We start from the raw sequence: 12,397 nt of genomic DNA, 5'->3' as shown, positions 1-12,397 counted from the left end.
CTGTGACAGAATAATCCAGTATTCTTTCTTACAGTGCAGACACCAAGGGAAACCTGCAATTCAGTACTACAATCTGAAGCAGTGGTGTATCTTCAAAGTTACTCTGCTCTTACTGAGCTCTTGAATTTTTCTGTTAAACCTGGGCAAAGCTCGGGCTCAACTGCTCCACCCTTCTGAGCTGGCTTCACTTGTAAATTCAAGCCCCGGGAACCACTTCTGCCGGTGGCTTTACTAATCTCGCATTGCCAGAGGGATACGAGAGAAACTAAGTCTCAAAGTCTTTGGCACTCTTCCCGTTCTCTGGCTGGGTGTGACAAGACCAAAGGCGTATAAGAAGAAAAGTTACAGTATAGAGATACGTTTAGATTCCTGTGTATGTAAAGATACAGAGAAGGAAAGGGAGGTGGTGGTGGTGACTTTTGCTCTGTCCCTCCTTGGCACTTCTCAGGGGACACGCCTCTCCCCGCCTCATGATCAGGGAGGCAGACTTGAAGGAAGTGTCTGCTTCCTTCGGGGCTCTTTCTCCACTTCTCTGCCTGGCTCCCGCCTAACCAGGGAGGCACATGGGCAAGGTGGGTTTGCCACTGTTTACATCATGCTTTCCTGCCACCCCAAGGAGCGAGTCGAGCTTGGAGATGCAGGGCAGAGCCGAGGCCACAGAGGTAGTCATCCTAAACTCCAAGCCAGCCCGGGCAGGCGGCAGGTCCAGGGAGAACCTGCTGAGGCTCGGGCGGAGGAAGGTTATGGTGGAGGAGAGGAAACAGATAGCAGCCTGGTCCCTGGGGCTTGCCATCATTGGCATTGTCCTAATGGTTTTGCACACTGAGCTGCTCTGGTTCAGCCACTGCAAGGTAAGCCGCCACATCTTCTTCCCTGCTTCTTAAACACAGCCCGGGCTTCCCGGAAGCTAGTTCCACTCGCAGCACAACTTTTCTTTGCTAAAGTCAGCTTGGTACGTGAGAGTTTGCGTTCTGGAAGACAGCCTAGCTTTCCGCTGTTTGATTAATAAGCCCTGAGTCCACGCAGCGTTCACTTGCTGAGCGGTTCTAAGAAGCTCTTTACAATCACTAACATTTCAGCACTTGTACTGTGCCGTAGGACTGCAAGGATTATCTGTTGCATTTGGGTTTTGTGTGTCCAACGTCCCTCAGTTCACATGTATTTTGTTTCTATTGAATTTGTGTCCCTGCTTTCCCTCACCTGTTCCCTCATTCTCCCCATCAGTTATTGTCTCTCTTTATTGCCCATGTTTCCTTCTCTTGCCCCTGCTCTTCCACACCCGCGCCTTCTCTTTTTCTAAGTCTCTGTTTACTGCCCCTCGATCTGTATTTATTGCCCCTGCTTTCCCCCACCTGCCTCCTCTCTCCCCCAATTGTTTGTTGTCCCTGCTTTCCCCCACTGGCCCCCTCTCTCTCCCCTGTCTGTTCCCTCTTTTTCCCCAGCATCTCTCCTTATTGCCCCTGCTTTCTCCTTCTCTCTCTCCCTGTGTCTGTTTATTGCCCCTTCTCTTCTACACTTGCCCTCTCTCTTTCTCCAGCAGTTCCCAAGTCTCTGTTTATTCCCCCTGCTTTCCCCGTTTACCACCTCTCTATCCTCGATTCTCTGTTTATTGCCCCTGCTTTCCCTCACCTGCCCCCTCTCCAGTGGTATCCTGACATAAGTATTTGGGGAGGCAATAGAGGGGAGAAAGTCAAAGTGATATTTCCACATATCACACCTACATCACAGCCCACTATTGTCTTATGTATAAAGGGACTATCAGTTAGATTCAGTCCCCCAGTAAAATTATCTTTCAATGATTTCTTCTACCTGAGAGTGAAGTCTGGAGGCTATAAAGAATGAATCTCATTATAAACCTCCACAACTCTCAGTTCTGTAACAGTCTCAGTATTCCCCCAACAATGAAGCTAAGACATTTCCTCTTACAGCTGACTACACAAAATATGTAAATATTAAAACTGTGATATAATCTCAGGAACAACATATGTTCCTCTGTGAGTCACTTTGAAGGGCATTTTCGAAACGTCCAAAATCCAAATAGGAAAGAAGGTCATTTTCAAAAAAAGAAAAATGTCTTTTTTTTTTTTTTTCAAAAATACTGTTTCGAACAAGGTTTTGTGCTTTGGACTTTTTGTTTTTTGGTCCATTTTCAAAAAACAAACAAACAAATGAATAAGTGCAAAACGTAGAGACTCATGCCATTGGGATGTAGGAGCAGTCAGTATTTTTAGTAGACTGGGCCCCTAGACATCTCAGGAGAACAATGGGGCACCCTAGAGGGCACTTCTGTGCATGTCATAAAAATGCTCCCAGGTACACATCTCACCTTTACTCCCTTATCTTGTTCCCTGAGCCCTCCAAAACCCACTACCCCTCATTGTACCCACTACAATAGCCCTTTTGTATAAAGGGGGCACTTTTATGTGGGTATAGTAGGGTTTTGGTGAGTTTGGGAGGGGTCACAGTTTCCACCACAAGTGTGACAGGTAGAGGGAGATAGGGACCCAATTCCTCTACTCCAGAGTGCATTGCACCAACCATTACACTACTCTAGGGATCTGCATGCTGTTCTAATAGACCTGACTTTAACATTTGAGGCTGTCATAGAGGCTGGTAAGCCATATTTTTATTCACATTTTTGGGGGGTGGGAAGGGGTCAGTGACCATTGTGGGGTCACCCACTGATTCCCTCCAGTCATCTGGTCATTTAGGACACCTTTTTGTGCATTATTCATTATTAAAACAGGTTTTGTTTCATTATGGCTGAAAAACACCCAAGTCTTAGGAATGCCCAAATCCCTCCCTTAACACACCCCTGACACGCCCCCATGAGATTTGGAGGCACTGCAGAAGAACAGCATAGAAAAACGTCTGAAAAATAGCTTTCTAAAATACTGATTTGGACGTTTTTGTGAAAAACAAACATGCAAATGCTGCTTTATGACACTTTTTAGACATTTTTCTCTTTCGAAAATGAGCCCTTTTGTGAAGTAACAAACAACCCTCAAAAAGTTACTCATAACCTGTATAGCAAATATACAAAAACAGCACTAACTCCTGGAGCAGCAACCCTACCTATGAAAAGGCTGCCCTACAAATATTACACCGGATCCAAGAACATCCAAACTCCTTTTATTGAGGGAAACCAGAACAAACGGAAATGGACCAGATTCCTACACAGGAAATACAGGCTAGCAGCATCTGTCACCTCAACAACACACTCAATACATGGAAAGACCCTCACCAGATACAGAGAGGTCCTTTTTCCTAAGTTGTCTAATGGATTTAGCATCCGCTATTGATTAGGTTCAAGGTTGCAGGTTGCATTTATTTGATTAACTGCCTAAGGTCAACCATCAAAGCGGTGAATAACTACAATATTTCATACAATTGTTTCACAGTAAGAAGCAGAAATCAAATATATAAACGACAAGTGACCGACTCACCTGCAAATGCGCAGTAGAGTCGGAATGCTGAGAGTGTACAAGTCCAAGCCCCGCCTCCACCAGCAGTACAGCCCAATAGGGAGGAGGGCTTGGACATGGGCGTGGAAATCGGAGGAGGAGGGAGCAGGGAGGGAAGGAGGGGGCGGAACTGAGGGAAACAGACGCTGGGGGGAGGACAGGGGAGAGAGCAGGGTTGGTGGACAGAGGGGGGGAGGCCATAGGAAAACAAAAAACTAGCCCGTTGTTACAGGCTTAACGGCTAGTCAAATATATAAACGACAAGCAGGGTTGCCAGCTGGAAAAATTTTCCCAGCCCCAAACGAGCCGTAAACCCGCCCAAAAACCGCCCGTAGCCAATCCCCGTCTCCCGCGTCACCAAACCCCGCCCCCGCATCACCAATTCCGCCCCCGTATCACGTAACCCCGCCCCCGTGTCACTATCCCCGCCTCCCATGTCACTAGCCCCGCCCCCTGTCATCCCTGACGTCAACCCCGCCCTTGAAAGGCTTCTATTGGTCCAATTTGGACCATTAGAAGCCCCGGAAAAGCTTCTATTGGACCAAATTGGACCAATAGAAGCCCCGGAAAAAACCGCCAAACTCGCACAGCGGCAACGGGAAAACCACCCAAAAAACCGCATCCCGTGGCCGGCAAAATTTTCCCGCCGCCGCTGACGAAAACCCGCCCAATTGGGCAGTAAAACCGCCCACCTGGCAACTTTGACGACAAGTGACCGACTCACCTGCAAATGCGCAGTAGAGTCGGAATGCTGAGAGTGTACAAGTCCAAGCCCCGCCTCCACCAGCAGTACAGCCCAATAGGGAGGAGGGCTTGGACATGGGCGTGGAAATCGGAGGAGGAGGGAGCAGGGAGGGAAGGAGGGGGCGGAACTGAGGGAAACAGACGCTGGGGGGAGGACAGGGGAGAGAGCAGGGTTGGTGGACAGAGGGGGGGAGGCCATAGGAAAACAAAAAACTAGCCCGTTGTTACAGGCTTAACGGCTAGTTCAGTTATAATAGGAAAGAAGCAAAGACACTCCAAGTTCAAGCCTATTGTGTTCCACAGGTCCCCCTGACCACCAGCAAAAGGAACATAATGGTCTGCATGCATGGCCTTTATCACAAGCTAGTTGTTAGCGAGCATTAGTAAAAGGACTCCAGAATAAGGAATCACAAATTAGAAACAAACATGCAATAGAAACCACAAAAAACTAGACTCTGAGCAGTGCAATACTGGTAAAAGAGAAACAGAAATGTGTTTTGCAAAATACAAAAAGAAGAGAAGCACATTTCCCAAAGCTGACACATTCCAGTCCTTAAAAATTGAAAATACATTTTTTTTCATTTTCCACCTTTATTCTTTGGCCACTTGTGTTCTGTTTTATTTTTCTGATCATTCCCACTGTTATGTTGGTTTTCTCTTCCTACCTCTCCCTCCGCACCTTTAGTGTTCACTCTGGTGGATCCTCTTCTACTTCTATCCCTCTGCCTGTCGGCGTACCTCAGGGTTCTGTTCTTGGTCCCCTCCTCTTTTCTATCTACACTTCTTCCCTTGGCTCATTAATCTCATCCCATGGCTTTTCCTATCATCTCTATGCTGATGACTCCCAAATCTACCTTTCTACCCCTGTTATCTCACCTTGCATCCAAACCAAAGTTTCAGCGTGCTTGTCTGACATTGCTGTCTGGATGTCTCAACGCCACCTGAAATTAAATATGACCAAAACTGAGCTTCTCATTTTCCCCCCAAACCTACCTCCCCGCTCCCCCCATTTTCTATTTCTGTTGATGGCTCTCTCATTCTCCCTGTCTACTCAGCTCGAAACCTTGGGGTCATCTTTGACTCTTCTCTCTCCTTCTCTGCTCATATCCAGCAGACCGCCAAGACCTGTCGTTTCTTTCTTTACAACATCCGTAAAATCCACCCCTTTCTTTCCGAGCACTCTACCAAAACCCTCATCCACACCCTTGTCACCTCTCGTTTAGACTACTGCAATCTGCTTCTTGCTGGCCTCCCACTTAGTCACCTCTCCCCTCTCCAGTCGGTTCAAAACTCTGCTGCCCGTCTCATCTTCCGCCAGGGTCGCTTTACTCATACTACCCCTCTCCTCAAAACCCTTCACTGGCTCCCTATCTGTTTTCGCATCCTGTTCAAACTTCTTCTACTAACCTATAAATGTATTCACTCTGCTGCTCCCCAGTATCTCTCCACACTCGTCCTTCCCTACACCCCTTCCCGTGCACTCCGCTCCATGGATAAATCCTTCTTATCTGTTCCCTTCTCCACTACTGCCAACTCCAGACTTCGCGCCTTCTGTCTCGCTGCACCCTATGCCTGGAATAAACTTCCTGAGCCCCTACGTCTTGCCCCATCCTTGGCCACCTTTAAATCTAGACTGAAAACCCACCTCTTTAACATTGCTTTTGACTCGTAACCACTTGTAACCACTCGCCTCCACCTACCCTCCTCTCTTCCTTCCCATCCACATTAATTGATTTGATTTGCTTACTTTATTTATTTTTTGTCTATTAGATTGTAAGCTCTTTGAGCAGGGACTGTCTTTCTTCTATGTTTGTGCAGCGCTGCGTATGCCTTGTAGCGCTATAGAAATGCTAAATAGTAGTAGTAGTAATAGTAGTAGTTCTCCTAAATTCTTTTCCAGGTTTGCCGTACCATTTCTTCTGTCTACTGTTGTCTTCTTCCCTACATCTGTGTGGCGTGTGATTCTTTTCTTTTTTTTGCATTATGTTTCAATCTTTTTTATTGACACTTAGAAAATTACAAAACAGTGTGAAACAAAAAAGGCAAACAATAACCAAGTGTCGATCTTTGCATTCCTATAAACCCCTCTCTTACACTTCCCTGCCTCCCTTCTACCCACCCAGGTCGATCAAATCTAGGAAGTCAAATATTTAGCAGGAAGCTATGGGCTCTTGGTGTCAGGGTCCCCCCAAAAGGTTCCCAAATAGCCTGGAATTACAGACCTACTGCTACTACTAATCATTTCTATAGTGCTACTAGATGTACACAGTGTTGTACACTGGACATGAAGAGACAGTCCCTGCTCGACAGAGCTTACAAAAAAACAAACCTGTTCAAAAAGGCATACCCTGCCGATCCAGCCTAAATGCCTGAACTCTGCAACACAACGAAACCAAAGCAAGTAATGGACATAACATAACTCTTACACTCTAGAATCCCCTAATGTGTCTTTCCACATGAACTTTATCCTACCACTACATCACTTTGTATTTGCTCATACCGGAGTTGGCGAACGCCTCTATGGTACTATGTAAGCCACATTGAGCCTGCAAATAAGTGGGGAAATGTGGGATACAAATGTAACAAATAAAATAAAAATAAAAAAAATTAGGACAGACAAACAGGACAAATAAGGGATAAGGGAATTACTAAGGTGGGAATGATAAATTATGGGTACTGAACAAGTGAGTAAGGGTTAGGAGTTAAAAGCAGCATCAAAAAGGTGGGCTTTTAGCCTAGATTTGAAGACGGCCAGAGATGGAGCTTGACGTACCGGCTCAGGAAGTCTATTCCAGGTATATGGTGCAGCAAGATAAAAGTCTGGAGTTAGTAGTGGAGAAGGGTGCAGGTAAGAGAGATTTACCCAGTGAACGGAGTTCCCTGAGAGGAATGTAGAGAGCGATAAGAGTGGAGAGGTACTGAGGAGCTGCAGAGTGAATGCACTTGTAAGTCAATAAGTGGAGTTTGAACTGTATGTGGAAACGGATAGGGAGCCAATGAAGTGACTTGAGGAGAGGGCTAATATGAGCATAGCGACACTGGCGGAATATAAGTCATGCAGCAGAATTTTGAAGGGGAGAGAGATGGCTTAGTGGGAGATCCGTGAGAAGCAAGTTGCAATAGTCTAAGTGAGAGGTGATAAGATTGTGGATAAGGGTTCTGATAGTGTGCTCAGCGAGGAAAGGATGAATTTTGGTGATACTATAGAGAAAGAAATTAAAGGTTTTAGCAGTCTGTTGAATACATGCAGAGAAGGAGAGAGAAGAGTCGAAGATGACCCCAAGGTTACGAGCTGATGAGACAGGGAGGATGAGTGTGTTATCCACAGAGATAGAGAATGGGGGAAAAGAACCTGAAAATGGACCATGCACATTTCAGCAATCATTAAAGTTTTCCATTGCCCTTAAAGTCATTAAAAGTGCATAGCATAAGAAGCCCTGGAATCCCTTGGTCTTACGTTCCATTGGTATAGAAACCCCAAACAGCAGGAGCAGGGTCCCAGGAAGTACACAGTCCCATAAGGCACAAATTCTATGTAGTAATCGAGTCCAAAAGTCTCTTATCACCTGGCAGTGCCAAAACATATGCCCGAGCGTCGCTGCAAGAGTCTTGCATTTAGCACATGCTCCTGAGGACGACAAGCCCACATATTGGGCTTGGTGTGGGGAGATATATAAGTGGAGTGCAAATTTGTAGAGTCTCATGGTGTGCTATGTTCATTATATTCAAAATAAAGTCCCTCAACGGGGCGGGCATGAGGCACACCTGCAAATCTGCACTGATCTTTTTTATGTTTCTCTGCCTCTGATCTACTCATTCTCCCTTTCACTCATGCTCTGCTTCCCTAGTTGCCTTCTCTTCACCTCTCTTCTACATACTGGCTTTCCCCATCTCCCTCTCATCCCTTTTCCAGCACTCCCATTGTCCCCTGTCTCCTACCCCCCTTCACCCACACCCTAGCCCCCCCCCCCCCCACTTCCATCCTTTGTACTCACTTTCTCTGTCACTGCCTTTCATCCCCACACCACCACCCCCTCTCTCTCTGTGTTCCTCTGTATTGTCCCTGCTTGTCCCCTCACTTTGTAGCTTATACTCCCCCCCCCCATGCCCCTCCTTGTCTTCTTGCTCCCTAGAAACTACTGTACATTTATTGCCGTGGAGTTACTGTGTCCAGGTCTGGAGGCCGTATATTCAAAAGCATATAGACAGAGTAGGGCTGGTCCCAAGAAGAGCTGCCAACATGCAGCAGGTTTGACAGCATAAACCCTATGACACAAGACTTAGAGTTAGAGACCTGAATATATTTTATACAGAGGAAAGAGGAGAGAAGGTGGATATGACAGAGTCGTTCAGATATCTCAGAGGTATAAAGAATGCACAAGAAACAAAACGTTGCAGTGGACAGGTGGTTAGAGACACAGTCTAAGGCTCGGAGTGGGTGGATGCCTAGAACAGCTAATGGATATGTTCAAGTCACAAACTGTGACAGAATTCAAGAAATCCTGCAGGATCACAGAGGAACCCAAGCTGTGAAGACTGAGAGGACAGGCAAAGATCTGCTGGAGTCTGTGACACTGTAACAGGATATGAATCCGGCAAATTCAGTGAATTGTACATCCCTTATCCTCTATCAGATTGTCAGTTTCCTGTTGCAGGTACTGGGAAGAATAGCATGAGAGATTCTTCCTTACCCGGGAGGCAGCCCTCTCCTTCAGCACCTCTCCTTTTCTTTTGCCCCTCAAGGGTTTATTTGGTAAGGGTCCATCCTCAACAGGATCTGAGGCTTGTGTGGAGGAGTAGCCTAGTGGTTATTGCAGCAGACTTTGATCCTGGGGAACTGGGTTCAGTTCCCACTGCAGCTCCTTGTGACTGTGGGCAAGTCACTTAACCCTCCATTGCCCCAAGTACAAAATAAGAACCCATATATATGTAAACCACTTTGAATGTAGTTGCAGAATACCACGGAAAGGTGATTTCAAGTCCCATTTCCCTTAAACTACAGCCTGGATCTTTGGAGGTTGGAAAAAAGGTGGCTTGGTTCAGACCTTCTTTACTCTTATTCCGGGCCTAAGCTGGTACCTGGGACCCCACTGACTTGGGAAGGCGCTGCACCCCTTCAGGTCAGCTTGGTCCAAAGAAAGTGGGAGAAAGACACTTTTTTGCTCCCAAACTCCCCTTCTTATCACTGATGTGACATCAAAACTCTTCCCCTGACTTTCCTTTTAGGGCAGAAGAGATGAGCCAACACAAGTAGTTCCAATGAGTGTAATCCAAATTTTATTCAAACATATGGAAGACCCGACATGGCCATGTTTCGAGCGTGTGTCGCCTGCGTCAGGACTCTGTAGTATCCAGCAAAAGCACATAAACACTAGCATCTTGTTTGTGGAGAACTGAAGACTTCTTTCCTATAGTTTTGTTGTTTCCATTGTATGGGGACTGGGACGCAGTGGTACTCTTGCACCCAGTCTGTTTCAGAACAAGGGCATGTCACCAGAAACTGCTTGAATGCTATTGGCACTTAGTAAATGGTGCTCAAATTTAGGCACCAGGAAAAATCCATGCCAAGCTCTATTCTGTAAAGGGCACTCCAAGCTGAATGCCGTTTTTTGAATAGCACTTACCCTCTAAGCTGAGGGGGTGTCCTCTGACTGCATTGCTACCAGTAGAGGGTGGTGTGTTTTCAGTCATTATGGACAGGCAGATTCCCTGGAGTCCTGCAGAGCTTGCCTGTCCCTCACTATTGAAAATGTGATAGTGAAACAGCACCGTCCCCCCCCCCCCCCCCCCTCACTGGCAGGACTGTAGCTAGAAGACTCCCAGTCAGCTTAGAGCAGGTGCTCTCAACCCAGTCCCAGGGCTGCCGAGAGACAGAGCCGGGCCTTACTCAGGGGCAAGGCCACTGTAGCCATTGCCCCCCATGGGCCACACCCACCCCCCACCCCCACTCAGTGTGTCTAGGGTTACCATACATCCAGTTTTATCCGGACATGTCCTCTTTTTGAGGACACGGCCGGACATCTGGGCGGGTTTTGCAGAAGTCTTGCAAGGTCACTGCTTGAACTCTTGCAGCCATTTTGAATCAGTGCCAGAATGGGAGGCAGCAAGACAGTCTACAGCTGCGCCGGGCAGGAAAGAGGGGGCTGTTTCCTGCCCCGAAGAGGTCACTAGACCACCAAGGCACTACAGTAAGTTAAAAGAGGGGAGGGAAAGATAGGACACCCTTAGGGGGAGTGACAGGGGGCAGGGATGGAGCATGTGTCCTCTTCTTCCTTGGGGCAAATATGGTAACCCTAAGTGTGCTGCCACCCCCCAACTCGGTGTGCCGCCACCCCTCACCCCCTTACCTTCCTGCATCTGCTCCTCCCTCAGTCTGTCACTCTCCTGCTCCTGTGTGCCGGGACCAACACACAGGAGCAGGAAAGAGACAGACTGAGGAAGCAGAACCTTCTGCCTGCCTCCGGGAAGCCTTGCTGATGCCAGGCCTGGGGAACCTTGCCCCCCCCACCTCCCCCTCTCGGCGGCCCTGCCTAGTCCTCGGGATACACCTAACCAGTCAGGTTTTCAGGATACCCACAGTGAATAGGCATGAGATAAATTTGCATACAATGGAGGTAAAGCATGCAAATCTATCTCATGCATATTCATTGTGGGTATCCTGAAAACCCAACTGGCTAGGTGTGTCCTGGGGACTGGATTGAGAACCCCTGGCTTAGAGAGAACAGTGTTAGCATGAATTCCTGTGCCCAACATTGGGTGGAAAGAAAGACACCTGCTGAAAACTGGTGTAAATCCTGACACACAAGCTGGGCGTGTAACCCCGGTATTCTATAACACTGTGCCTAAATATTTGGAATGCCCCAGACCCACCCATGCCCCTCCCATGGCCACGCCCCCTTTTTGGGTTGTGTGCAAGACACTTTTGGCACACAGCATTATAAAATGGCACATAGGAAGATACGTGCGTAAATCCAAATTCGTTGATTGTTAATGGCTCATTAGCTTGCATACAAATTTTGGATCTTTGCCCAAATTTGGGCACCCACATTGGTATGCCATATATAGAATCCAGGGGCTAGTGAACCCAGAGTCACAGAGAGAATTTTTCCATTCTGTGATTTTGGAAAATATCTTTATTTATTTATTCTGAAGGCCCTATAACTTTCACAAAGAGGAGCAAGCTTCCAGTTCTAGAGTTTTTCTTTCAAGTCTCAAAGATTCCTAGTTAATTGGCGCAGTCATTGCAGAGATGAGTTTGTTCCTGGCCGCCTCCTTTCTGAGGGTGGCAAAAGATTTAGCCTGTCTAGACGAAGTTTTTTCAAAGATTCTGTGAGTGAGTAACAGACTTAGTCAGGACTTCAGTGGTGAAGGTTTGTTGAAAGAAAGTTAAGCCTTCTCTGCAGAGAACAATACACAAGATGGTCTGCATTACTTTACCATTCCTACATGTATAATCAAGGTAGACCTTAGACCAGTGTTCTTCATTGTAAGACCCTGCCCTCATAGGCCCTAAATGCCTCCTTCTTCTCTCCAGTACATTTCTCCACAGAGCTGCCAAGTTATCCAGTTCTGAGAGGGAGACTTTTTGGGCAGTCCTGGTTTAGAACTTATATCCTAAAAGTACTGAAATCAGTGCTGAAGGTCCTAGGATGGGGCTGCTGTCTGAAACCCAGGACTGGTTTAAAATCTTCCTCTTTGAACTGGGTAACCTGGCAGCTCTGCTTTCACCACTGGAACAAATATTCTTCCAGAACCACACAGCTTTCAGTGAATTTGAGTTGCACAGAACCAAACCTCTTGCCCGCCTCTTGCTAATAGCTATGTGATGCCATGAGAAAGCAGTATGTGTTCCCAAAGTAGCGCCAGCAGCAAGCCTCTGTAGAGGGGTGGATACGGGGACAGGATGTTGGAAGCTGTCTAATAGGACAGCAGGGGCGTAGCCAGACCTCGCAGTGGGAGGGGGCCAGAGCCCGAGTTGGGGGGGCACATTTTGGTCTGCCGCCCCGCTGCCTCACTGACCTGCCACTCTCCACCCACTGCAGCAGCAAATACCTTGGCTTCCCCTCATGTCCTGCACATTCCTTTTAGTGAATTGAGCATGCTTAGTTTCACTAAAAGGAGCGTGCCAGACATGAGGGGAAGACAGCGCAGGGCAGGCAACGAGGCAGCGCCGGAGACTGGTGTGGACA

General features: G+C 47.4%; 1 protein-coding gene across 1 annotated transcript in view; it reads left to right on the top strand.

Annotated features, from left to right (window-relative positions):
• Positions 1–404: 404 nt before the first annotated feature.
• The window catches only part of LOC115476784 (intermediate conductance calcium-activated potassium channel protein 4-like), a 73,046-nt gene continuing 61,053 nt past the window's right edge, over positions 405–12,397 (top strand). Inside the window, exon 1 of the mRNA XM_030213362.1 lies at positions 405–851. Coding sequence (XP_030069222.1) covers positions 564–851 — 288 coding nt within the window. The 5' untranslated portion in view covers positions 405–563. The remainder of the gene's footprint in view (positions 852–12,397) is intronic.

The sequence above is a fragment of the Microcaecilia unicolor genome, chromosome 8 (assembly GCF_901765095.1).
Source record: "Microcaecilia unicolor chromosome 8, aMicUni1.1, whole genome shotgun sequence".
Taxonomy (NCBI): domain Eukaryota; kingdom Metazoa; phylum Chordata; class Amphibia; order Gymnophiona; family Siphonopidae; genus Microcaecilia; species Microcaecilia unicolor.
The sequence above is the reverse complement of the archived record's forward strand: the minus strand, read 5'-3'. Positions and strand labels throughout refer to the sequence as shown.